The 27723-nt window shown below is 47.5% G+C and overlaps 2 protein-coding genes across 4 annotated transcripts; one reads left to right on the plus strand and one right to left on the minus strand.

The window, feature by feature from the left end:
• Window positions 1–1412: 1412 nt before the first annotated feature.
• On the minus strand, window positions 1413–16027 carry SNRPA (small nuclear ribonucleoprotein polypeptide A). Of its 2 annotated transcripts, XM_016194690.2 has the most exons (7): window positions 15949–16027; window positions 15721–15815; window positions 13132–13304; window positions 9691–9870; window positions 7010–7183; window positions 6505–6593; window positions 1413–1810 (listed from the first exon to the last, which is right to left on the minus strand). In XM_016194690.2, exons 2-7 carry the CDS (start codon window positions 15791–15793, stop codon window positions 1651–1653), a joined length of 849 nt encoding a protein of 282 aa, XP_016050176.1. In that variant the 5' UTR covers window positions 15794–15815; window positions 15949–16027; the 3' UTR covers window positions 1413–1650. The 2 variants fall into 2 exon arrangements, with proteins under 2 accessions (XP_016050176.1, XP_016050175.1); XM_016194689.2 differs by having other exon boundaries at window positions 15721–15956.
• ACTMAP (actin maturation protease) lies at window positions 15979–27389 on the plus strand. 2 transcript variants are annotated; one of them, XM_007537913.3, is made up of 7 exons: window positions 15979–16187; window positions 16343–17556; window positions 23639–23707; window positions 24065–24189; window positions 25172–25301; window positions 25393–25463; window positions 26411–27389. In XM_007537913.3, the coding sequence occupies exons 2-7, from the start codon at window positions 17312–17314 to the stop codon at window positions 26746–26748; spliced, it is 978 nt and encodes a 325-aa protein (XP_007537975.1). In that variant the 5' UTR covers window positions 15979–16187; window positions 16343–17311; the 3' UTR covers window positions 26749–27389. The 2 variants fall into 2 exon arrangements, with proteins under 2 accessions (XP_007537975.1, XP_060041970.1); XM_060185987.1 differs by lacking the exon at window positions 15979–16187 and having other exon boundaries at window positions 16359–16871; window positions 17304–17556.
• The last annotated feature ends 334 nt before the right edge of the window (window positions 27390–27723 follow it).

A 27723-nucleotide genomic window follows, 5' to 3' on the forward strand; every position in this document is an offset into this window, starting at 1 on the left:
CCTAGTGCCACACACTTTGAAGTGTCTCAAACCCAGACTGCCTGCCATCCTTATTAGCCTTTCAATATGTGTGTGTGTGTGTGTGTGTGTGTGTGTGTGTTGGCAAGGATCCTTCTTCTTCACAAAGTACCTCAGAGTAGTTTTTGTGGGACTTGAGCTTGATAGAACACTTCCATTAAGATTAAAAAACTGGAAAAGCCCTCTTCACATTGTTAGAAAATTATCAGGAGGGTAGGGTACATAGCATAGTGGTTCTGCAAAGAGACTCTCATACCTGAGGCTCCAAAGTCCCAAGTTCAGTACCCCACATTATCGTAAGCCAGAGCTGATTAGTGTGCCCTTAAAAGACATCATCCTGAGAGTCGGTGGTAGCAGGGCGGGTTAAGCACAGGTGGTACAAAGTACAAGGATTGGCTTAGGGATGCAGTGACTCTGCAGGGGAGTCGCTTCACAGGCAGTGAAGGTCTGCAGGTGTCTTATCTTTCGCTCCTCCTCTCTGTCTTTCCCTCCTCTATTTCTCTCTGTCCTATCCAGCAACAATAAAAAAAACAAGGGCAACAAAATAATAATTAAAAAAAAAAAAGACATCGTCCTTATGCAGTACGGAACCTGCCCAAGACGGTCCCAGACGGTGTTACTGTGGATAAAATGTTAGACTCTTAAAAGCATAAGGTCATATGGTATTTAAAAAAATCGGGCAGGGGAGATAGCATAATGGTTATACAGACTCTCATGCCTGAAGCTCCTAAGTCTCATGTTCAATCCCCCGCATAAGCCAGAGCTGAGCAGTGCTCTGGTGTTTTTGTATCTCCCTCCCTCTCTGCACTTCTCTCAAAAATAAATAAGTAAAAATAAAATAAAACTTAAAAGACTCTCAAGCATGAGGTCCCAAGTTCAGTTCCCAGCAGCACACGTACCAGAGTGATGTCTGGTGTCCTCTCCCCTGCCACCCCCGCATCATTTCTCATTAATAAATATTTTAAAAAAGAAAAAAAAGGTAAAACAAAAATGGGCAAGGGAGATAGTAGCTAGACAGTGCTCTGGTTAAAAAAAATTGAGGAAGTGGTCTGGGAGGTGACACAGTGGATAAAGCACAGAATTCTCAAGCATGAGATCTCGAGTTCAATCCTTGGCAGCACATGTACCAGAGTAATGTATGGTTCTTTTTCTCTCTTCCTATCTTTCTCATAAATAAATAAATAAATAAATAAATAAATTCTTTAAAAAAAAAAAAAAAGATGGGTAATATTAAAAAAAAAAAAAAACACTAAGGAAAGCTTGGGTAGTATTACCACACCAAACCATTCTATTTCCAAAGGGTTGCAAACCCCAATGTGCCGAGAAGTCCCCATACCCAGAATATTCTGATGTGCAGAGAAGAAAGACAGAAGGAAATAAACAATGACACACAGTTGTGAAAAAACAAACCTCAACAACAAATCGCTTTAATTCCAGCCTAACAGCGCCAGGTGCAATGTCTGGGGACAGACTCTGGGTACAATGCTGTGTGACCACTCACTCACACATGCAGCTCCGAGGAGGCCCCTGAGGGGGACTTACCTTCGGGGACTGAGCCAAGGGGGAGGGGGTTGGGGATAAGGGGAGGCCTGAGAATAGGGATTGGGGGTGGGGGGTATGGGGTTAAAGGCACTACTTCTTGGCAAAGGAGATCTTCATGGCATTGTTCTGAGTGATCTTGAAGCCCTGCAGGGCATCACGAGCGGCCCCTGCCTGCACCTCATTGTCAAACTCCACGAAGGCGATGTCATGCCGCCCTGGCACCAGGCGGACTTCTTTGAAGCCAGGGAACCTGAGAGACAGAAGAAGAGACATCAGGGAACTGGCATCTGGCAGGCAGAAGACAGAGATGGTGTGGGCCATTCTACAAAGCACAGGATAGTTCAGTGACAGAATGAGCTGGGTCTTAAATGTTTGGAGTGTTTAGCTAGAAAATCCAGATAGAGGGCAAAGTGGTGTCACATGTTGTAGAGCACAAATGTTACCAAGTGCAAAGACCTGGGTACTTCGCATAATTGGGAGCTACCCTCTTCTCTGATACAGCTTTCTTTCTTCCTTTCTTTCTTTTTTTAATGTTTACTTACTCCCTTTTGTTGCCCTTGTTTTATTGTTGTTGATGATGTCATCTTTGGATAGAACAGAGAGAAATGGAGAGAAGAGGGGAAGACAGAGAGGGGGAGAGAAAGATAGACACCTGCAGACCTGCTTCACTGCTTGTAAAGCGACTCCCTTGCAGGTGGGGAGCCGGAGGCTCGAACAGGGATCCTTAAGCCGGGCCCTTGCATTCTGCGCCAAGTACACTTAACCCGCTGTGCGAACACCCGACTCCCCTGATACAGCTTTCTAGTCTTATTTCCAACCCTGACACCATCTCTCCAGGCAGTGCCTTTGGCCCACCTGCATGTTAGCTGTCAGGCCCAGGCAAAAATTAGTAAAGTCATGGGCCCCTTAGAAAATACCTAAAATAGACCTACTGGCTTTTCCGAGACGGACACCCCAAATCTCATTGGCTATACTCTTACTTTTAGATTCTTCATTATTAAACTATCTGTTTTGCTTTATGTCTTTTATCATTATTATTATCTTTATTTACTGGATAGAGACAGTCAGAAATTGAGAGGAAGGGGGAGACAGAGAGGGAAAGAGACACAAAGACACCTGCAACCCTGCTTCACCACTCACAAAGCTTTCCCCCTGCAGGTGGGATCTGGGGGGCTCGAACCTGGGTCCTTGTGCATTGCAACATATGCACTCAACCAGGTGCGCCACCACCCAGCCCCTCTGCTTTATACTTTAATGCTTCTTCAGGCACCAAGTTGCAGATGCTGCCATGATATCAACCTGACTTCCCTGGACAGATGACTTCACCAAGGTGCCCTGGAACCCCACTTCCCCAGACTCCTGCCCCACTAGGGAAAGAAACAGGCTGGGGGCATGGATCAACCTGCCAATGCCCATATCCAGCAGAGAAGCAATTACAAAAGCCAGACCTTCCATCTCCTACATCCCATAATGATCCTGGGTCCATGTTCCCAGAGAGATAAAGAACAAGAAAACTTCCAATGGACTGGGTGGAATATGGAACTCTGGTAGCGGGAATTGTACCTCTCTTATCCTACACCTTGTTGGTCATTATTTTTTAAAATATTTATTTATTTCCTTTTGTTGCCCTTGTTTTATCGTCATAGTTATTATTGTTGTTGTTACTGATGTCGTCATTGTTGGATAGGACAGAGAGAAATGGAGAGAGGAAGGAAAGACGGGGAGAGAGACACCTGCAGACCTGCTTCACCGCCTGTGACTCCCCTGCAGGTGGGGAGCCAGGTGCTTGAACCGAGAACCTTATGCTGGTCCTTGCACTTGTGGATCATTATTAAAGACCTGGGTTTAAGGCCTCAATCCCCAGCTGCAGAAGGAAGCTTCATGAGATGTGAATCAGTGCTTCCACTATCTCCTCACCCTTCTCCCTGGGTGCCTTCAACTCCACACCACATATTCTATGAGGAATGTAACACTTAACACTTACTTCGGGAATTAATTCTTACATGTTAAGAATTGTAGTACAGTGGCTGGGGAGCTCGGCAGTTGATAAGTACAGACTAGACTCTCAAAATGAGATTTTGAGTTTGATCCTTGGCACTGCATGTGCCAGAGTGATGCTCTAGTTCTTTCTCTCATAAATAAATCATAAATTAATCTTTAAAAAGATCTTAGGGGGACTGGCTGTGGCGAACCTGATTAAGCACACATATTAAAGGACCTGGGCTTAAGGGGAGAAGCTTATAGAGTCACAGAATCTTTTAGCTCTGTTTTTATTTTTTGTTTATTTTCCATGTTGTTGCCCTTGTTTATCGTTGTTGTTATTGCTGTCATTGTTGGATAAGACAGAGAGAAATGGAGAGAGGATAGACACCTGCAGATCTGCTTCACTACCTGTGAAGCGACTCCCTGCAGGTGGGGAGCTAGGGGCTTGAACCTAGGATCCTTACGCTGGTCCTTGTGCTTTGTGCCACGTGTGCTTAGCCCATTGCAATACCGCCTGAGCCTTTTTTAAAAAATTAATTTATTTATTGGATAGTAAGTCGGAAATCAAGAGAGGGGGTGATAGAGAGAGAGACAGATACATCTGCAAGACTGCATCACCACTCACAAAGCTTTACCCGTGCAGGTGGAGACCAGTGGCTCAAACCCGGGTCCTTGTGTGTTGTAAAATGTGTGCTCAACCAGAAGTAGCACCACTGGGCGCCAGGTGTTTCTTTTCCTGTCCCTTCCTATGTCCCCTTTCCCTCTAGAATTATCTCTACCCACTAAATAAATAAAGTAATTTAAATACCTGGTTGAGGGATTCGAGCAGTAGCGTAACAGGTTAAGTGCACGTGGTGCAAAGCACAAGAACCGGCTTAAGAATCCCGGTTGGAGCCCCTGACTCCCCACCTGCAGGGGAGTCGTTTCACAGGCAATGAAGCAGGTCTGCAGGTGTCTCTCTCTCCCCCTCCTCTCTCCATTTCTCTCTGTCCTATCTAACAACGATGACATCAATAACTACAACACTAACTACAACAATTAAAAAAAAAAAAGGAAAAACAAATAAAAAGAAAAAAAATCCTGGTTGAGCACACACATTACTATGTGCAATGACCTGGTTGAGAACTTGGTCCCCACCTACGGGGGGAAAGCTTCAGATACAGTGAGGCAGATCTGCAGGTGTCAGTCTCACTATCTCCCCCTTCCCCCTCAATTTCTCTCCGTCCTATAAGTAAATATATATATGTACATATATTGTATAAGATTTTATTTAAATGAGAAAGATAGGAGGACAGGGAAAGAACCAGATAGTACATGTGCTGCTGGGGCTTGAACTCAGGACCTCATGCTTGAGAATTCAGTGCTTTATCCACTGAGCCATCTCCCAGACCACTTATTTTGTTTTTCTACCAAAGCACTGCTCAGCTCTGGTTTATGGTGGTGTGTGTGTGTGGGGGGGGATTGACCCTGAAACTTTTAAGAGCTTCAGGCATGAGTCACTTTGCATAACCATTATGCTATCTACTCCCACATAAGTATGTATTTTTGAAAAAGACTTCTGCACCACACAATGATCATGGGTTCATACTCCCAAAGGGATAAAGAATAGGGAAGCTATCAAGGGAAGGGATTAGATATAGAACTCTGGGAGTGGGCACTATGTGGAAATGTACCGCCTCTTATCCTAGTCTTGTCAATATTTCCATTTTATAAATTATATATATATAGTCCAGATGGTGGCAGAACTGGTTAAGAGCACACATTAGTTTGCAGGGACCTGGGTTCAAGTCCCTGGTCCCCATCTGTAGGAGGAAAGCTTCATGAGTGAAGGCTGCAGGTGTCTATCTCTTTTCCACTCTATCTTCCTCATCCATCTCAATTTCTCTCTCTATCCAATAATAAATAATAAAACAAATTAAAAAAAAAAAACTTTTAGGATGCAAGTCCAGGGAAACAGCATGATGGTTATGCAAAAGACTTTCAAACCCAAGTCCCAGGTTCAATCTCCCACACCACTATAAACCAGACCTGAACATTGTTCTGTTCTGTAAAGCATTAAGTAAATCTTAAAAAAAGAGGGGCCAGATGGTGGTGCACCTGGTTGAATGCACGTTATAGTGCAAAAAGACCCAGGTTCGAGTCCCTGGTCCCTACCTGTAGGGGGAAAGCTTCATGAATGGTGAAGCAGGGCTGCAGATACCTCTCTGTCTCTCTCTCTCTTACCCTCCCCTCTCAATTTCTGGCTGTCTCTATCCAATAAATAAAGCTAATATAAAAAAAAAATTTTGTGGGGGTTGTATTGTTATATGGGAAGCTGGGGAATGTTATGCATGTACAAACTATTGTACTTACTGTTGAATGTAAAACATTAATTCCCCAATAAAAAAGAAAATTTTAAGGAAAATATTAGAAAAAAAGAGGGGCTGGGTGGTGGCACACCTGGTTGAGCACACACATTACAGTGCTCAAGGACACAATTCGAGCCCCCATCCCCCACCTGCAGGCGGAAAACTTCATGAGTGGTGAAGCAAGGCTGTAGGTGTCTCTCTCCCTCTATCTTCCCCCTCCTTTCAATTTCTGGCTGTCTCTAGCCAATAAATAAATAAATATTTTCACCTGTACCACCAGCAAGACATGCTGACTTTTGCCAGCCCAGCAAGTGGTCATTGATGTCTTGCACTACAATCACCTCCAATTTAGAAACTGGAAAGCAGAGGTCCACCCAAGGCCCCCCACCCCGTGAGGGTGAGGACAGCAACAGGCTGTGCTCAGACCACCTCCAGCCTAATCACCAACAGCCCAGTTATATCACCTCCCACTGGCAGCGTCACCCACTGATTCCCTTTCTTGGCTACCACTAGAGGACTCAGGGGTCCACCTGCAGAATTTTGGGCCTATTTCCAGGGTGACAGCTCCTGGGCGTCACCCTCCACCTCCACTGTAGCCCCAGGCCCCACTTACTGGTTGAAAAGCATGGACAGCATCAGCTCGCTGGTCTCCTCTGGCAGGTTGGTGAGGAACAAGATGTGATTTGGTGGGTTTTCTGAAAGCTGTGAGGAAGGAAAAAGAAGCCATGAGTCAGGCAGGGTTCCTTCCTGCTGGCCCAGGCTCACCTTGCTGGAAATCCTTCTGCACAACTACCCGGAGATGAACCCTGCATCGCTGCATGTCACTGTCCACCCCTGTCCCCAACCCACAAGAGGGCACTGCAGGTGCTTGGAACTGACTCATCAGATCAAAGGAGGTGTAGGAGCCAGTTCCAGTCTTGTCTTGTCCTTCCAAATATCCTCCAGCAAACAAGCCTCAGGGTTTGACCCCACTCACTGCTCCATGCTCAGTCTCACTCCCCTAATAATCTCCTCAGAGACAGATACCTGACTGACACAACCCCCCCACCCCCCATCAGTCCATCTCTGTTCCTGCATTCATACCATCTCCAAGGGACTCGGAAAAATGGGGTACTCACAGGCTGTGCTGGTGGCATCTGTCCTGGCATGAGCTGCTGTGGGGGCATGGCCCCCGGAGGAATCTGGCCAGGCGCCAGGCCAGGCGGTGGGATCATACCAGGTGGCGGCATGTACGGAGGCTGGCCTGGCATGTGGTGCATGATGCGTGGGGGCTGGGCCATCGGCGGCATGCCCTGCAGAGAGAGAAGATGCGCTCAACCCATACAGTCCTGGGGAGTGGGGCCGGCAGTGGCTCACCTGGTAGAGCACACAATAGTGTACAAGGATCCAGTTCAAGCCCCAGTCCACAAGTGATGAAGTAGTGCTGTAGGTATGTATCTCTTCCTCTCTCCTTATTTTATTTATTTATCTCCTTATTTATTTTTGCCTCCAGGGTTATTGCTGGGGCTTGGTGCCTGCACTAGGAATCCACTGCTCCTATAGCCATTTTTTCCCCTAGTATTTTGGATAAGACAGAAATTGAGAAAAGTAAGAGAGACAGACACCTGCAGACCTGCTTCACCGATTATGAAGCAAGTGGAGAGCCACACACATGAACCAGAATTTTTTTTTGTTTTGCCTCCAGGGTTATAGCTAGGACTAGGTGCTGGCACTGCGAATTCACTACTCCTGAAGGCTATTTCCCCCCCCCAGTTTTGTTGCCCTTGTTGTTATTATTATTGTTATTAATGCCATTGTGTTGGACAGGACAGAGAGATATGGAGACAGGAAGGGAAGACAGAGAGGGAGAAAGAAAGATCGACACCTGCAGACCTGCTTCACCGCTTGTGAGGTGACTCCCCTGCAGATGGGGAGCCGGGGGCTTGAACTGGGATCCTTATGCTGGTCCTTGTGATTTGCACCACCTGTGCCATGAACCAGGATTCTTACGTAGGTCCTTGGGCTTCATAGTATGTGCACTTAACCTGGTGCACCAACACCCGGCCCCTTCTCTCTCAATCAACCCTTCCCTCTAGTTTTGTCTCTATCAAATAAATATTCTACACTGACCTTATACTCAACTACCTTACTAAATAAATCCACTTACTAATCAAAATTGTTGGCCACTAGACTCCTCTGATTTCTCTACAGACATTGACTGACAAGACAGAGAGGGTGAAATCGAGGTCAAAGAGAGACTAAGAGACTGAAAGGGAGAGAGAGCTTAGGAACATAGGGACATGCCTTTGCTAGCAGACATACCATCATTCAGCAAGTCAGATCCCAAGAAACATGTACACAACCTCACTAAGTATAGCCACAAGCCCTTTGGAATATAACTAAAATATGCCTACTAGCTATCTACAAAATGGAGACCTCCCCAACACTTCACCTGCACTACTCCAGCCTTTAGGTTCATGATTAGTCAGCAACTTGTTTGGCTTTATATGTTAACTCTTTTACAGCCAACAGGTTCCAGATGCTAACGTGATGCCGACCAGACTTCCCTGGACAGACAGCCCCACCAATGTGTTCTGGAGCTCCACTTCCCCAGAACCCCACCCTACTAGGGAAAGAGAGAGACAGGCTAGGAGTATGGATCGATCTGTCAATGCCCATGTTCAGCAGGGAAGCAATTACAGAAGCCAGACAGACCTTCCACCTTCTACACCCAATAATGGTCCATACTCCTAGAGGGATAAAGAATAGGAAAGCTATCAGGGGAGTGGGTGGGATTCAGAGTTCTGGTGGTGGGAATTGTGTGAAGTTGTATCCTTCTTATCCTATGGTTTTGTCAGTGTTTCCTTTTTATAAATAAAATTTTAAAACAGAAAAAAAGAAAATGGGAGGGAGGTGCATGTGGCGCAAAGCACAAGGACCGGTGTGAGCATCCCAGTTCGAGTCCCTGGCTCCCCACGTGCAGGGGAGTCACTTCACAGGTGGTGATGCAGGTCTGCAGGTGTCTTCCCTTCTTTCCTTTTTATTTACTTATTTTTTACTTTTCTTTTTTTCCTTTTTGTTGCCCTTGTGGTTTATGTTGTAGTTATTATTGTTATTGCTGTCTTTGCTGGAGAGGACAGAGAAACGGAAAGAGAAGGGGAAGATAGAGAGGGGGAGAGCCTGTAAAGCAACTCCCCTGCAGGTGGGGAGCCGGGGGCTTGAACCGGGATCATTATGCCGGCTCTTACGCCTCGAGCCATGTGCTCTTAACCTGCTGCATAGTCTGTTTTTCTCTTGCCCTCCTCTCTTCATTTATCTCTGTCCTAACAACGACAACAACAATAATGATAACAATAACCAGACAAAAAAAGGGCAACAAAAGGGAAAACACATAAAAAATGTTAAAAAAAAAAAAAAAAGCGGGAGGGAGGAGTCAGGCGGCCACACACCTTGTTTAGCACATTACAGTGTGCAAGGACTGGGTTCAAGCCTCCAGTCCCATACTCCACAAGCAGTGCAGCAGTGCTGCAGGCACCTGTCTCCATCTCTCTGTCCCTCTTTTATGGAGCACTGCTCAGCTCTGGCTTACAGTGGTGCTTGAACCTGGGATGCTGAAGCCTCGGACACAAGTCTCTTTGCATAACCTTTATGCTCTCTATGCCCTTCCTTGTCGCTATCTCTATCCAAAATTAAGCAATTAAAAAAAATTAAAAGGAGGGGAGTATAAACCCTCAAGAAGAATACCTCCCCACCTTGCCCTTAAGCTAGGCCATGAGTCATGTCTGGTGGTGAGAAGGCCTGTCTCTGGGCCCTGACTTACTGGGACAGGCCCCTGGACAGCGCCCACCACAGGGGCAGCTGCCCCACCCTGCACGGCCTTCTTGGCAGCTGGGGTCTCTTGGCTCTTCGGCTTCCTCTTCTCCCGCTTCCGGTCCCGCTCCACAAAGGTGCCCTTCATCTTGGCGATGATATCAGAGTCGGTTTTGGCGTACTGAATGCGCTATGGAGAAGGGTTAAGAGAGAATCTGAGTCAAGTTTGTCTGCATGCAAAACTCTCTTAGAAAGATCATTCCAGGAGGAGGGGTTATGTTCACATTATAGGAAGTGCTGGGCTTTAACATCTTCATCTATAAAATGGGGCTGGTGCTGGACACGTGGCTCAGAGGTACAACATGTGCCTGTGTGCACAAGGTCCTGGGTTCAATTCTCATCATCATATATGGTGCATACAACAGAGTTCCTTTCTTAAAGAAAAAAAAAAATACATAGGGGCGGGCCAGTAGCTCAGTAGGTTAAGCGCACATGGTGCAAAGCGCAAGGACCAGCATAAGGAACCCAGTTTGAGACCCCACTCCTCACCTGCCGGGGGTGGGGGGTCACTTTCAGAGGCAGTGAAGCAGGTCTGCAGGTGTTTATCTTTCTCCCCCTGTCTTCCCCTCCTCTCTTGATTTCTCTCTGTCCTAATCAACAACAGCTATGACAACAATAACAACAAGGGCAACAAAACGGGAAAAGAAAAGATAGCTTCCAGGAGCAGTGGATTCACAGTGCAGGCACTGAATACCAATGATAATCCTGGAGGTACACAAATAACAGTAATAATAATATTTACATAACTTAAAAGGGGGTTGTCTTTCCAATTGCCTGAAACACCAAAGATCCCAGGTTCAATCCCCAACACCACCATAACCCAAAATCAAGCAGTGTTCTGATAAAAAATAAATAAAGGGAACATGGTGGACGGTGGCGCACCTGGTTGAACGCACGTGTTACAATGCAGAAGGGTCCAAGTTCAAGCCCACAGCCCCAACCTGCAGAGGGAAAGCTTTGCAAGTGGTGAAGCAGTGCTGCAGGTGTCTCTCTTCCTTATCTACCCTTCCCTCTCGATTTCTGACTGTCTCTATCCAATAAATAAAGATAATAAAAACATTAAAAATTATAGTTAAAGCACTAGACTTCAAAGCATGAGGCCCCAAATTGGATGTCCTGCATCATATGTGACAGTGATGTTTTGATTTCACCTCGCCACCCCCCCCCCCCTTAATATTTAGTAGCAATGGGCCAGGTGGTACAGCACCTGGTTGAGCATACATGTTACAATGCGAAATGACCCAGGTTCAAGCCTCCAGTCCCCAACTAAAGGGAAAGCCTCACAAATAGTAAAGCAGGGCTGCAGGTGTCTGTGTCTTTCTCCCTCTCTATCTCCCTTCCTCTCAATTTCTGGCTGTCTCTATCCAATAAATAAAGACAATAAAAAATTAAACACATATGTCACCGTGCACAAGGAACCAGACTGAGCTCCTGCTCCTCATTTGTAGGAGAGAAACTTCGTGACTGGTGAAACAGGTCGTATGCCTTTTTAAATTTTTTTTTCAGGGGAGGGGATGGGCTTCAGAGTTCTGGGGGTGGGGAATTGTGTGTACGGTTTTGGTCAGTGTTCCATTTTTTTTAAAAAAACATTTTCTTTCAAAAAAAAAACAAAAAACATTTTCTTTCTTTGTAATTTTATTAGTTTCCCTTTTGTTGCCCTTGTTTTATTTTTGTTGAGTGTTTCCTTTTTATATATAAAAATTTTTAAAAATTGAAAGAAAATTAGGGGGGGAAAAATTGAAAGAAAATTAAAGGAAGAAAAAAGGAAGGAAAGGAGGGATGGAGGGAGGTTGTAGGTCTCTTTTTCTTTCTCACTCTCTTCCCCTCCTCTCAATTTCTCTCTGTCCTAGCAAATACTGTAGGAAAGAAAAGGGAAAAAGGGAAATGGTACCAGAAGCAGTGGATTCATAGTGCTGGCCCCAACCCCCAGCAATAACCTGGTGGCAAAAAAATAATAAACAATAAAGTAAATTAGGGCAGAGGGTAGATAGCATAATGGTTATGCAAACAGACTCTCATGCCTGAGGCTCTAAAGTCCCAGGTTCAATCCGCTGCACCACCATAAGCCAGAGCTGAACAGTGCTCTGGTTAAAAAAAAAAAAAAGTAAATTAGAGGGGCCAGGTGGTGGCGCATCTGGTTTCGCGCATGCATTACAGTGTGCAAGGGCCTGGGTTCAAGTCCCTGGTTCCCACCTGCAGGGGGAAAGCTTTGCAAATGGTGAAGCAGCGCTGCAGGTGTCTCTCTGTCTCGTTCTCTCTCTCTAGCACCCCATCTATCTCAATTTCTGTCTCTATTCAATAAGAATAAAATATTTTTAAAAAAAAGCAGCAAATGCTGGAGAGGGTGTGGGGTCAAAAGAACCCTCCTGCACTGCTGGTGGGAATGTCAATTGGTTCAACCTCTGTGGAGAACAGTCTGGAGAACTCTCAGAAGGCTAGAAATGGACCTACCCTATGACCCTGCAATTCCCCTCCTGGGGATATATCCTAAGGAACCCAACACATCCATCCAAAAAGATCTGTGTACACATATGTTCTTGGCAGCACAATTTGTAATAGCCAAAACCTGGAAGCAACCCAGGTGTCCAACAACAGATGAGTGGCTGAGCAAGTTGTGGTATATATACACAATGGAATACTACTCAGCTGTAAAAAATGGTAACTTCACCGTTTTCAGCCAATCTTGGGTGGACCTTGAAAAACTCATGTTGAGTGAAATAAGTCAGAAACAGAAGGATGAATATGGAATGATCTCACTCTCAGGCAGAAATTGAAAAACAAGATTAGAAACGAAAACACAAGTAGAACCTGAAATGGAATTGGCATATTGCACCAAAGTAAAAGACTCTGGGGTGGGTGGGTGGGGAGAATACAGGTCCATGAAGGATGATAGATGACATAGTGGGGGTTGTATTGTTAAATGGGAAACTGGGGAATGTTATGCATGTACAAACTATTGTATTTACTGTTGAATGTAAAACATTAATTCCCCAATAAAGAAATAAATTAAAAAAAAAAAAGTAAATTAGGGAGGGTTCAGGTCCAGGAACATGATGGCAGAGGAGGACCTAGTGGAGGTTGTATTGTTATGTGGAAATGTTATGCATGTACAAACTATTGTATTTCACTGTCAACTGTAATCCATTAATTTCCCAATAAAGAGGTTAAAAAAAAAAGTAAATTAGATGATGTGAGAATTCATGACTCCAACACCCAGAGTAGATAAACAGAGGCAAGAGCTTCAGGCTGCCTCGCTGGCCCTGGGGAAACCACTGTCTTCCACACACCCAGCTTCATGAGGGACGGATTTCGGGGGGGGGGGGGTCCTTTGGTCACACTATGAAGACTCTCAGCCTGTCCAGTCCCCCTGCCCCACCATGCCAATGCTCACCATGGGCTTGTCGTAGAAAGGGAAGCCCTGCATGGAGCGCAGGGCATTGGTGGCACTGCTGACCTCCTTAAAGATGACAAAGGCTTGGCCCCTCATCTTCAGGCTCCGTGATACCAAGATATCCAGGATCTGGCCAAACTGGGAGAAGATGGCATAGAGGGACTTCTTCAGCTCTGCATTGGGAAAGACAAGTGGGTGACTACAGGTCTTAGGTACCTTTATTTGGGGTTCAGAAGAAAAGTGAAACCCAGTAAAGAAACCGGCAGCCAACTGGTAGTACCCAGACCATTAGCAGTTAAGCATTCAGGAGTCTGAATAAGGGCAACAGAGACAGCACAGTGGAAGTTCATTCTTTCCGGAGCACCACTAAGCTCTGGCTTATACTTCTTCCAGGGATTGACCCTAAGACCTCAGCACCTCAAGTATCAAAGTCTTTCACACTGTTATCATGTTGCCTACCCAGTCTGGAGAAGACTTTCATGTCCTGGGCTCTGAGGTTGGAAGGGCTTTACATGGCTTTACTCCCAACACCAACTCTACTGGTAACTTCAAACCCAACTTTGACAAGCTCCTTTCAAGCTTCTTTTTGGATAGAGGAAGAGAGAAATTGAGAGCAGGAGAGAGAGATACTTGCAGCCCTGCTTCACCACTCATGAAAGCGCCACCTCCCGGACCACTGTTGTAGTTATTGTTGTTATTGATGTTAGATAGGACAGAGAGAAATGGAGAGAGGAGGGGAAGACAGAGATGGGGAGAGAAAGATAGACATCTGCAGACATGCTTCACAGCCTGTGAAGTGACTCCCCTGCAGGTGGGGAGCCGGGGGCCCGAACCGGGATCCTTATGCTGGTCTTTGTGCTTCGCCACGTGCGCTTAACCCGTTGTGCTACCGCCCGACTCCCTACTTTACAATTTTAGGTAAGTCACAGGATTATCAGTTTCCTTGTCTCAGAAATAAGAATAATAGCTCATTCCTGCAGGGTTGCTGTGAATGATTAGCTACTGGGTGCTGGTTACTCAGAGAATACAGAACTTTTAAGTGTGAGGCCCCAGATTCAAGTCACTGCATGCCATGTGCTGGAGTGGCTGTTGCTTTTCCATCACATAAATCTTCGTTTAAAAATAAAAAAAAAAAGTAATCAGAGCCAAGACGGTGGTGCACCTGGTTAAGAGCACACATTACAGTGCACAAGGACACAGGTTTCAAGCCCCTGGTCCCCAACTGCATGGGGGAAAAACTTCAAATGGTGAAGTAGGGCTGCAGCTGTCTGTCTCTCTTCCTGTCTCCCTCTCCCCTCTCAATTTCTATCTCTACTCAGTAGTAATAAAAAAAAATTTTGAAAAAAAGTAATGAAGAATAAAGAGAGGCTGGGGAGACAGAATAATGGTTCTGCAAAAGACTTGCATTGTCTGAGGTTCTGAGGTCCCTGGTTCAATCCCCAGCACCACAAGCCAGAGCTGAGCAGTGCTCTGGTCTCTGTTTCATTAAACTAGTAAGAAAGAAAGAAGTTGGGGTGGGGGTAGGCAGTGCCACACCTTAAGTTCACACACTACAGTGTGCAAAGACCCAGGTTCAAGCCCCTGGTCCCCACCAACAGGGGCAAAGCTTCACCGGTGGTGAAGGAGGGCTGCAGGTCTCTCTCTGTCTTCCCCTCCCCTCTCAATTTCTCTGTCTCTACTCAATAATTAATAAAATTTTTTAAATAATAAAAAAAGAAACAAGTTGCAATTCTTTAGCATTAGTCTAAAGAATGGCATTAGTCATTCACTGCATTTGCAAAATGACAAAAAAAATTTTCACTGTGGGCTTACGACTGAGATCACAGTGATCAAGAGACTATCCCAGTTCTTTTTTTTTTTTATATTTTATTTTATTTATTTATTCCCTTTTGTTGCCCTTGATGTTTTTATTGTTGTAGTTATTATTGTTGTTGTCGTCGTTGTTGGATAGGACAGAGAGAAACGGAGAGAGGAGGGGAAGATAGAGAGGGGGACAGAAAGATAAGACACCTGCAGACCTGCTTCACCGCCTGTGAAGCGACTCCCCTGCAGGTGGGGAGCCGGGGTTCGAACCGGGATCCTTATGCCGGTCCTTGTGCTTTGCGCCACCTGCGCTTAACCCGCTGCGCTACAGCCCGACTAACTATCCCAGTTCTTATGCTCATGGAGCTCACAGCCAAGTGGGGAGACAGCTTCACAGCCACCCAGCGCATCAGGCCTGAGGAGGGAGGTCAGGGAGGGGCAAGGGCTGGGGAAAGCTTCCTGGAGGAGGGGGGTCCCCTGAGTTGAAATCCTGCAGGTTGCAGTGACCAGGTCAGCGAGTGAAGTAAGATGAACACAGAGGGCGTAAAAGGCAAGAGTTAACAAGAGACTGGGGAGATAGCTCGACTGGTGGCGCAGTGCAGGGCGTGCAGGCCCGAGTCTCTTCGGTTCCATCCCTGGAGCTACAAGTATCTTTCCTGGCAAACACTTTTCTCAAACGTAATAAACGAATAACTGAGATCACAACAAACAGCTCGCGCAGAAGCCGGGGTGTGTGGGCGGGATGGGGAAGGGCAGTCTGGAAGCGGCACCACGCCGAGATCTCACCGTCTTTCTTGATCTTCTCATTGAGGTTGTTGATGTAAATCGTGTGGTTCGGGCGGGTCTCGGGAACCGCCATGGAGTGAGCTGCCGAGGAGAGGCTGAAAGAGGGAAAAAGGTCACTTCAGCCCTGGGCTTCTCTAGACCCTTTTCTTATGAACCAATGAGGGTTTAACGGGTGCTCAGGGCCTCCACTTTCCAAGAAAAAGATGCAGAGGGGTGTTGGACGCAGACCTCGGACAAGAAGACTACAACCAACGACTCCGCTTTCACCCGCGTGGAGAAACCTCCCGCCGTTGACTACAATTCCCAGGGTACTCTGCGCGACGGAGGGGGCGGAGCACCCCAATCAACAATTCCCATTGGCCCACGTGCTCAAAGAACCCAAGAGAAAGATCCCGGATTTAAAGAGCCGTTAAGGAAAGATGGGAGACTTGAGGGTGTCCTGCGGGACAGCGGCTTCCCAACGAGAGGTACGAGAACCAAAAACACCTCTTACCCGGCGCCGATGGCCACTTGAGTCCGAGTTTACTCACAGACAGAGCCACTCCTCCTACAAACTGTAGCCAGCTGCGTACTCTAGCTCAACCACAAAGATCGTCCTGGCCCCGCCCTTGTCTTTCTGTAGGCCAATCCCCGCAGAGGAACACGGTACCCTGACCAATTCGAATCAACTTTGCTCCATCCTGCCAATCAGAACGACCTTTGGGTTCCCGCGTCGGTAGGAAAGCCCCGCCCATCTCTTTCATGATTTCCGCATTGGCGGTATCCGAGGCCAATCAAAAGAGGCCACACCCCCATGTGCTTCTGACCAATCATAGTGCGGTTCGCGCCCCATTCTCTTCCGGAGGTAGTCCTTTAGAAGCCCCACCTCTCCACCAACGCCCGCGCCGTCACGTGATAGTCAAAGGGGTGGGCCAGAGCCGGTAGTCCTGTCACGTGATATGAGAAAGGCTGTGCATCTTAGCAGCCATTTTGCCGGAGTGGGACCCACACTTAACATAATTTGCTCCCATCCGTAACTCAACCGTATCGATGTTTGGCCTTTCCCCAGTCACGGTCTTTTTTTCTTTTGCGCCCTGATTTCAGGACTTTCTCCGCTGCTGGGCCAATTTGCCTGCCAGACGTCATTTGACCTCTTGACCTCTGACTCGAAGGTCAGCTCAAAGATTCCAAATTCTTGGGTCGGGGATCTGAGGGTGTGGCACGAGCCTGAGCCCCCCTCCCCCCCAGTGTTCGCCCTGGATCCTTAGATCCCATCTGTTAGGCTCCACACCCCGGGTCTGAGTCAATATTGACTGAGCCCACTATTGACTCCTAAATGCCCTAGTCGGGACTAGTTAACGCCAGTTCATCGCACTTATTGAGCCCGGTGTTCAGAACCCGTTCCTGAGACCTGAGGTCCGCTCCTGACTTGGAGTCAGCCCCAGTCCCTGCTTGCATGGTGCCTAGGTTTAGCCCTGGTTCTTTAAATTCTGCTGCTCAGTTCCCAGATTCTGGGATGCAGCACTAAAACCTTCAAGATCTCCATTCCTAAGACCAACCAGTTTGGAAGGATCTTTCCTCTTCCCATTCTCTACTTTCCGTAGACCCTGAAATGACTTCTACTCCTCCCTCAACCCCCAATCTCTCCGGCTTGGCTGTGCCCCCTCCCTCGAGCCTCCAGGCCCCCGTCCCCCCACCACCTGCACCGCCACCCCCACCCCCTGCCATGGGGGTCGCCCCCCCTCATGTATTTGGCCTAGAGAAGAGCCGGCTCCTGAAGGAGGCCTTGGAGAAGGCTGGCCCCGTCCCCGGGAGCAGAGAGGATGTGAAGAGGCTCCTGAAGCTGCACAAAGACCGGTAGGGTCTCCTTGTCCCCTCACCTACTCGGGGTCTCACCCAACCAGAGTACTGAAGGCCTGTCTTGAAGTTTCCCCCCCCCCTTTTTTTTCCCCTTTTGTTGCCTTGTTTTTCATTATTGTTGTAGTTATTGATGTCATTGTTGGATAGGACAGAGAGAAATGGAGAGAGGAGGGGAAGGCAGAGAGGGGGAGAGAAAGACACCTGCAGATCTGCTGAATTCACCGCCTGTGACGCGACTCCCCTGCAGGTAGGGAGCGGGGGACTCGAACCCGGGTCCTTACGCTTTGCACCACGTGCGCTTAACCGCTGAGCTACCGCCCGACTCCCTATTTATTTATTTATTTAACCAGAGCACTGCTCAGCTCTAGTTTATGGTGGTGCAGGGGATTGAACCTGGGACTTTGGAGCCTCACAGGCATGAAAGTCTCTTTGCATAATCATTATGCTATCTTACCCCGCCCCAACCCCAAGTTTCCCATTTCTTCAGAGTCAAATAGCCCTCTGTTTAAATCGCTTCAGTGTGACGTCTTCAGCAGTGAAAAAGTTGCTGCCCTGGGGCTGGGTGGTGGCACAACGGGTTGAGCGCACCTGTTACAGTGCGCGAGGACAGAGGTTCGAGTCCCCCGTCCCCAACTGAGAGCTTCACGAGTGGTCAAGCAGTGCTGCAGGTGTCTCTCTTGTCTCTCTTCCTTTCTATCCCCCCCTTCATTTCTGACTGTCTCTATCCAATAAATATAATAATAATAATAATGAATAAAAAAGATGCTGCCTTCACGACCTAAGAGGTGATGTAGTGGATAAAGTGTTAGATTCTTCCAGTATGAGGGCTCCAGTTCGATCCTTGGCATTGCCTGTGCCAGAGTGATGCTTAGACTTTCTATCATTAATAAACACAACTGGGGATAGAGGGAGATAGCAAAAAAAAAAAAAAAAAATCAGTGCTCTGGTTGCTCTGTGTGTCTCTCTATCATTAAAAATTAATTAGAAAATAAAGAGGGGCCCAGGTGGTGGCACATCTGGTTGAGCACACATATTACAATATGCAAGGTTCCAGGTTCAAGCCCCCAGTCCCCATCTGCACGGGAAAGCTTTGCAAGCAGTAAAGAGTGCTGCAGATGTCTCCCTCTCTGTCACCCCTTTCCCTCTTGATTTCTGGCTGTCTCTATTCAATAAATAAAGATAATGAAATAAATAAGTAGATAAATTTTAAAAGCTTTTAGGGATTGGGTAGTGGCACACCCAGTTAAGTGCTCATACTACTATGCACGAGATCAGGGTTCAAGCCCCCAGCCACCACCTACAGGGAGAAAGATTCAGGAGTGGTAAAGCAGAGCTACAGGTATTTCTTTGTCTCTCTCTCCCTTTTTTCTTTTTTTTTTTTTCTCCCTTTCTATCTCTCCCTCCCTCTCAGTTTCTCTCTGTTCAATCAAAGAAAATAAATAAAATTTAAAAGGGCCAGGTAGTGGCCCACTTGGTTAAGCACACACATTACAGTGCTCAAAGACCCAGGTTCAGGCCCCTGGTTCAAGCTTCATGAGTCGTGAAGCAAGGCTACAGGTGTCTCTCTCTCTCTCTTTACTTCACTATCTCCCCCACCCCTCTTAGTTTCTCTCTGTCTCTATCCAATAATTAAATAAAAAAATATTTTTTAATATTTATTCCCTTTTTGTTGCCCTTGTTGTTTTACTGTTGTTTATCTTCCTTGTTGGATAGGACAGAGAGAAATCGAGAGAGGAGGGGAAGACGGGGAGAGAAAGACACCTACAGACCTGCTTCACTGCTTTTGAAGCAAATCTCCTGCAGGTGGGAGCTGGGGACTCAAACCAGGATCTTTACGCTGTTCCTTGCACTGTGCACCACATGCGCTTACCCACTCCACTACCACCTGACTCCCCATAAAAATAATTTTTTGAAAAATAAAGTTTAGGGCAGGGGTAAATAGCATAATGGTTATGCAAAGAGACTCTCATGCCTGAGGCTCCCAAGTCCCAGGTTCAATCCCCTGCACCACCATAAGCCAGAGCTGAGCAGTGCTCTGGTAAAAAATAAATAAATAAAATAAAATAAAGTTTAAAAAATTAAGAAAAAAGAAAATCTCTATACCCCAGCGTGATATGGAATGATGAAATAAATAAACTGGGAAGGACAATACAATAGTTATGCAAAAAGGCTCTCAAGGGGCTCAGTGGTTGCACACCTAGTTGAGTGCACATGTTAAAGTGTACAAGGACCGGGGGGGGGGGGGGGGGGGGGGGGGGGGGGGGGGGGGTGTCGGGCGGTGGCGCAGTGGGTTAAGCGCATGTGGCGCAAAGCGCAGGGACCGGCGTAAGGATCCCGGTTCGAGCCCCCGGCTCCTCACCTGCAGGGGCGTCGCTTCACAGGCGGTGAAGCAGGTCTGCAGGTGTCTTTCTCTCCCCTTCTCTGTCTTCCCCTCCTCTCTCCATTTCTCTCTGTCCTATCCAACAACGAATTGCGTCAACAAGGGCAATAATAATAACCACAACGAAGCTACAACAAGAACAAAAGGGGGAAAAAAAAATGGCCTCCAGGAGCGGTGGATTCATGGTGCAGGCACCGAGCCCAGCAATAACCCTGGAGGAGGAAAATAAATAAATAAATAAATAAATAAATAAATAAATAAAGTGTACAAGGACCCGGGTTCGAGCCACCGGTCCCCAACTGCAAGGGGAAAGCTTTGTGAGTGGTGAAGCAGGGTTGCAGGTTCCTCTCTCCCTTCCTATCACCCCCTTAGCTCTCAATTTCTAACTGTCTCTATTCAATAAATAAAAGATTAAAAAAAAAATCTTTCTAAAAAAAGCTGGAGAGCTGAGCACTGCTCTGGTTAAAAAAAAAAAAAAATCTTTAAAATTAAAAGAATTCTCTGAGACAAGTTTGCTCTAAATGCATTGACCAGAATGGGGCAGATTTAATGCAAATAGTAACCCCTCCTCACCCCCACTTATGACTTCTTAGCACCTCCCCCCAATCCTGTGACCTTGTTCTACATGTTTGTTTTTAATTTGGCTACTTTTAAAATATTTATTCCCTTTTATTGCCCTTGTTGTTTTATTGTTGTTGTAGTTACTATTATTGTTGTTGGATAGGACAGAGAGAAATGGAGAGAGGAAGGGAATACAGAGATGGGGAGAGAAAGATAGACACCTGCAGACCTGCTTCACTGCCTATGAAGTGACTCCCCTACAAGTGGGGAGCTGGGGGCTCAAACCAGAATCCTTACACCTGTCCTTGGACTTTGTGCCACCTGCGCTTAACCCGCTGCACTACCACCTGACTCCCAATTTGGTTATTTTTTGGGGGAAATACCTTAATTTTTTTTATTATTAGTATTGGGGCCAGGTGGTAGCACAGCGGGTTAAGCGCACATGGTGCAAAGCCCAAGGATCAGTGAGGGGATCCTGGTTCAAGCCCCCGGCTCCCCACCTGCAAAGGGGTTGCTTCACAGTGATAAAGCATGTCTGCCTTTCTCTTCTCTTCTCTGTCTTCCCCTCCTCTCTTGATTTCTCTCTGTCCTATCAAACAACAGCAACAACAGTAACAATAATAGCAACAACAAGGGCAACAAAAAATGGGAAAAAATGGCATCCAGGAGCCATCGGGTATAAATAATGCAGGCACTGAGTCCCAGTGATAACCCTAGAGGCAAAATAAGAAAGAAAAAAAGTTATTATCTTTATTTATTTATTGGATAGAGACAGAAATTAAGAGGAAAAGGTGGAAAGAAAGAGAGAGAGAGAGAGAGACCTGCAGTAATGCTTCACCACTTGCAAAGCTTTCCCCTTGCAAGTGGGGGCCAGGGGCTCAAACCTAGGTCCTTAAGCACTGTAACGTGTGTGCTCAGGCTCAGCCAGGTGTGTCACCACCCTGCCCAGTTATTTTTTTTTAATTTCTTTATTGGGGAATTAATGTTTTACATTCAACAGTCAATACAATGGTTTGTACATGCATAACATTCCCCAGTTTCCCATAGAACAGTACAGCCCCCACTAGGTCCTCTGTCATCCTTGGAGCTGCACTCTCCCCACCCCCACCCCAGAGTCTTTTTCTTTGGTGCACTATATTTTTCTTTTTACTTATTTTCTGCCAGAGCACTGCTCAGCGTTGCTTTATGGTGATGCAGGCGATTGAACCTGAGACTTTTATTTGTTTTAGATATTTCTTTTTTAATTTTTTTATTATCTTTATTTATTTATTGGATAAAGATAGCCAGAAATTAAGAGGAAGAGGGAGAGAGAGAGACACCTGCAGCACGGCTTCACCACTTGTGAAGCTTTCCACCTGCAGGTGGGGACTGGGGTAGTAGGCGGTGTGGGGGGGAGCTTGAACCCCGGTCCTTGCACATTGTAACATTTGCACTTAACCAGGTGCGCTACCACCAGCCTCAAAGCTGAGATTTTAAACCTCTGACAAGAAAGTGTTTCGTATAACTATTATGTGATCTCCATCCCTGAGTGTTGTCAAGTGTAATTGAATAAACCTCAGTGACTTCAGGAGGTGAGAACTATGAATACCATTTTCCAGGTGAGGAACTTGGGACTCAGAGAAGTGAGTCACTTAGCTAAAGTGCTTGGAAGAGGATGGACACACCTTGGATCCTGGCAGCTGGGCGCCAGGTTTTTAGCAACTGAGCAGTGACATCATCTTCCTGTCACCAGGGGGTGGCCCCCAGCCTTGCCCTTGCCCTGGACCTTGCCCTTGCCCTTGCCCTGCCTCTCCTGGGGGGAGGGAGATTGGCATCACCTGAACTCAGGTTAACCTCCCGAAGGGTGTGGGCCAGCACACCTTCAAGGAGTTATTTTTCTGGTGGATCTCTTGGGTGTGGAACATGTTTTTACTTGGTTTTACTCAAGACCTAGTTAAGGAATTTTCACCCAGCCTAAGAAACCTGCTTACAAGGTGAGGGAAAACAAAGAAACTGAATAGGACTAAGAGAGAGCATAGCAGCTATAGCATCAGCAAGAACAAGGACAACAAAAACTTTGATCGGAGTCGGGCAGCAGGTTAAGCACTGGTGACGCAAAACACAAGGACCAGCGTAAGGATCCCGGTTCGAGCCCCTGGCTCCCCACCACAAGGGCAGTCGCTTCACAAGTGGTGAAGCAGGTCTGCAGGTGTCTGTCTTCCTCTCCTCTCTCCATTTCTCTCTGTCCTATCCAACAACGACGACATCAATAACAACAATAATAACTACAACAGTAAAACAATAAGGGCAACTAAAGGGAATAAATAAATATTAAAAAAAAAAAAACATGCAAGAGGCTATGAAGCCCCAGGTTCAGTACCCAACACCACCATAAGTCAGAGCTGAGTAGTGTTTGATGAGAGAGAGGGGTTGTGGGAGGGAGAGAGAGAGAATGTGTGTGTATGTCGGATAGTAGTGAAATCGCTGGGGCTTGAAGTCCCAATGCCAAACAAGCAACAACAACAAAAAACTGTTTGGGGGCCAATGAAATAGCTCCCTTGAATAGTGCACTGTTTTGCCCTGTGCATGACCCAAGTTTGATTCTGGCCCCTACTGCACTGAAGGAAGCTTTGGTGCTGTGATCACTGTTTCTATCTAAAAAGTAAATCAAACAAAGAATAGAGTATATAGAAATAATAGGGTATAGAGAGTCGGGTGATAGGGTATAGAGAAATTTATTCTTTTTTACATTTTGTTTTGGATAGAGACAGAAATTAAGAGGGATGGCAGATATAGGGAAGGAGAGAGAGGGACACCTGCAGACCTGAAGCTTCCTGCCTTCAGATGGGGATTGGGAGCTTGAACCCAGGTCCTTCTGCACTATAAGTGTGCACTCAACAGAGTGCTTCGCTGACCAGCCCCTAGAGAAACGTGCTTTGGTTTCTAGACTCATTAACTTAGTAACTGAGAGGAGAGACAGGCACAGAGGTGCTTCCTAATGACCAGGTAAGGACACTGAGTCTGGGGAGGATGGTGCCTTGGTGGAGGAGGAGGAGGGCAGCCCACAGGTCTCAAAGAGGGCCAGGCCTTGTTCCCTCATTTCTCTAGGGGGACCTCAGAGCTGGGCTCCCCACTGACTTAATCATGACTCCAATTCAGTTTCAGAAGTGACTTGCAGTGGATTCTCTTCTGTGCCGACCTGCCCTCCCTCATCCAAGAAGGCCCTCAGTATGTGCCCTGCTTGGGACCCCAGCCCTTTGGCCAGACTTCCTGTACATTGACCTGGGAGGATGGGGTGGGGGACAGGAAGGCAGGATGCTCCTTCAGGCCCACATGTCCAAGATGGGAAGGAATGAGGGGACCAGTTGACAATTCAGGCCCCCTGGATACGCTTTAGCACTGTCCCTCTCCTGAAATTCCAAGAACGTTTCTCCTGGCCTCCCACTATCCGTTCCTGGATTAGGAGAAGGGGCAGAAGTCTCCTCAGGTGGCCAACCTATGTCCCACACTCCAGCTTCCTGGGCAGGAGGGGAGATTGCAAAGACTTGACTTCAAGGTTGAGGGGTTGGGGCTGTCTTTCCACAGGTGTGGGCTGGTGGCCTTGTGGATGGCGGGCACCCTCCTGTCACCCCCCCTAGGAGTTCCCCTGGAGAGACTGGTACAGGTAGCCATGGAGAGAGGCTACACGGCCCAGGGAGAGATGTTCTCTGGTGAGTTGGGCACAGAAGAGAGTTGGGAGTGGTCTGGAGGTGGTGCAGCGGATAAAACATTGGACTCTCAAACATGAGGTCTTGAGTTCAATCCCATGTACCAGAGTGAGGTTTGGCTCATATCTTAAAAAAAAAAAAAAAAAAGGGAGGGGTATAGATAGCATAATGGTTATGCAAAGAGACACTCATGCCTGTGGTTCCAAAGTTCCAGGTTCATTCCCCCACACCACTATATAAGCCAGAGCTGAGTAGTGCTCTGGTAAAAAGAAAAGAAAAAAAAAGAGGGAGAGATAGAGTCGACCTGGGTGCTCTCCACCCGAAGGGGACTGGACAGGCTGAGCAGGTCACCACCAGGTGCAGGGGGAGTCTTGTCCCACTGCTCAGGTCCCTCTCCCCTCCCAATAGGACAGATTGCTACAAAGGTGGGCTCTAGGGGCACGTTACTATGCACAAGGACCCAAGTTCAAGTCCCCCGTCCCCACCTGCAGGGGAGGAAGCTTCATGAGCAGTGAAGCAGTGCTGCAGGTGTCTCTCTCCCTCCCCACCCCCTCTTGTTTTCTATCTGTCTGTATCTGAAAAAATGAGTAAATAAAATTTCACAAAAGCGTGGTCTGGGAGGTGGCGCAGTAGATAAAGCATCGGACTCTCAAGCATGAGGTCCTGAGTTCAGTCCCTGGCAGCACATGTACCAGAGTGATGTCTGGCTCTTTCTCTCTCCTCCTATGTTTCTCATTAATAAATAAAATATTTTTTAAAAAATTCACAAAAGCAAACAAAAGTGGACCCTGCTGCTGGTACCTAGGTCCCCAGCCCCATCCTGCCCATGAACAAAACACTTAACCTCTCTGGGCCTCGTTTTCGGTATCTGTGCAGAGGTGGTGATCATGGTGAGGCACAGAGGCAGTGGTGGCGGGCCCTGGTGAACCTTGGCTTGATGCCAGGTGCACAGCAACCCCTCTGCATGTCTGCTCCATCCCTGCAGTGGCCGACATGGGCAGACTGGCCCAGGAGACACTGGGCTGCCAAGCAGAGCGGCTCTTCGATGGCCTGGGCGGTTCCAATAGAGACCGAGTCCTTCAGCACCTGGTGGCCGGACATCCTGTCCTCATCCCGTATCCCAGGAGCTGGAAGGGAGTTGGGTGGGAGTGGAACCAGATGGGGCCCGGGGCCTTGTCCTGGCTTTGGCCTTAACCCCAACACCAGCTACGATGAGGACTTCAACCATGAGCCCTGTCGCAGGCAGGGCCACAAGGCCCACTGGGCGGTGAGTGCAGGTGGGTCCCAGCCCCTCCCCTGGATTACTTCACCCCTCCCCACACTGGAACCCTTCCTTGTATCAGAACTACCTCCCAGCCCTCTCCATTGCTTTGGAGGCAGGGACCTGGCCAGGGAGCAGAAGGTGCCCTAGAGTCTGCCAGTTGGGGTTTCTGACAACAGACGTTTCGACTTCCTTTTATTTATTTTTAAATTATCTTAATTTATTTGATAGACACAGCCAGACATCAAGAGGAAGGGGGAGATAGGGAGAGGGGTGGAGGGTAGATAGGATAATGGTTATGCAAATAGACTCTCCTGCCTGAGGCTCCAAAGTCCCAGAATCAAATTCCCCCACCCACCACCAGAGCTGAACTGTGTGCTGGTTAAAAAAAAAAAAGAAAAAAAAGGAGGGGGCAGGGGTAGATAGCATAATGGTTATGCAGAGTCTGCTGCCTGAGGCTTCAAAGTCCTAGGTTCAATCCCCTGCACCACCTTAAAAGAAAGAATGAGAGATGCCTGCAAGCACTGCTTCACAAATCTTGAAACTTTCCCCCTGCAGGTGGGATGGGGTTTGAACCCAGGTGCTAGTAGCGCATAATAATGTGTTGCACTTGGGGGGTAGATAGCATAATGGTTCTGCAAAGAGACTTTCATGCCTGAGGCTCCAGAGTCCCAGGTTCAATCCCCCTGCACCACCATAAACCAGGGCTGAGTAGTGCTCTGGTTAAAAAAAACAAAACACTATAATGTGTGTGTGCTTAACCACAAGTACCACCAGCCCCCTTCCTCCATCCCTGCCAACAGATACTCAGAACACGGACTTGAGGAAAAGTGTGGGTGCCAGCTGTGTCTATTTCCCTGACTAAATACCTGAGACTCTGAGGCCCCAGGTTGAATAGTGAGGGCCTGGGGGGGGGTGGTGGTGGTCCAGGAGCCTCTCTCACAGCCCCTCCTCTCCACTTAGGGGTCCTGCTGGGTGTGCAACAAGCTCCGAGCCTTGGCTATGCAGAGGACCCCGACCTGCTAGGCTTATTCCACCCAGTGCCCGGCCTGGCCCACTCACCACCAGCCCTGCCTGAGGAGGGCTCTCTGGGAGCCGTCTACCTGCTCTCCAAGCAGGGCAAGAGCTGGCACTACCACCTATGGGAGTACAACCAAGTCCGGGAGAGCAATCAGCAGCTGACGGACTTCTCACCTTCTAGGGCCACCGATGGCCGGGAATACGTGGTGCCCGTGGGTGGGGTGCGAGCTGGCCTCTGCGGCCAGGCCCTGCTCCTCAGGCCACAGGGCTCCGGCCACTGACCCACACTGGCTGCCGGGAACACTGCCTGGCTGTCATCATCTGAACAGTGCCTCACTCTCTCTTTGTGGTGGCCTGCCCATGGGTCTGCTCAAGCCCAGGGGACCTCCCACCAGAGAACCTTCATAACCACTTTTACCAAAGCACTGCTCAGCTCTGGCTTCTGCGGGTGCCTGGGATTTGAGAGTGGTGAAGCAGTGTTGCAGGTGTCTCTCTTCCTTTTTTTTAACCAGAGTGCTGCTCAGCTGTGGATTACGGAGGCACAGGCATGAGCATCTCTTTGCATAACCATTATGCTATCTACCCCCCTTCTCCTTTTTATCACCCACCCCGCCCTCTCAATTTCTGACTGTCTCTATCCAATAAAGATAATATTAAAAAAATAAAACCATGAATTTAGGGTCTGCCACGTGTGTGATACTGCTGAGTAGCCTCCACAACCCAAATTTCTTTTGTTTTTTTTAATTGCCACCAGGATTATTGATGGAGCTCGGTGCCTACACTAAGTCTGCTGCAGCCATTTTTTCCTTTCTATTTAATTTAATAGGACAGAGAAATCGAGAGGGTGGTCTGGGAGGTGGCACAGTGAATAAAGCAATGGACTCTCAAGCATGAGGTCCTGAGTTCAATCCTTGGTAGCACATGTACCAGAGTGATGTCTGGTTCTTTATGTCATGAATAAAATAATGTAAAAAAAAATTGAGGGGGTGGGGTGGTAGTGCAGTGGGTTAAGCGCACATGGCGCCAAACACAAGGACTGGTGTAAGGATCCCGGTTCGAGCCCCCAGCTCCCCACCTGCAGGGGAGTCGCTTCACAAGCGGTGAAGCAGGTCTGCAGGTGTCTATCTTTCTCTCCCCCTCTCTGTCTTCCCCTCCTCCATTTCTCTCCTATCCAACGACGACGACATCAATAACAACAACTATGCAACAATAAAAAAAAAACAAGGGCAACAAAAGGGAAAATAAATATTTTTAAA

Source organism: Erinaceus europaeus, chromosome 2 (assembly GCF_950295315.1).
Source record: "Erinaceus europaeus chromosome 2, mEriEur2.1, whole genome shotgun sequence".
NCBI classification, from domain to species: domain Eukaryota; kingdom Metazoa; phylum Chordata; class Mammalia; order Eulipotyphla; family Erinaceidae; genus Erinaceus; species Erinaceus europaeus.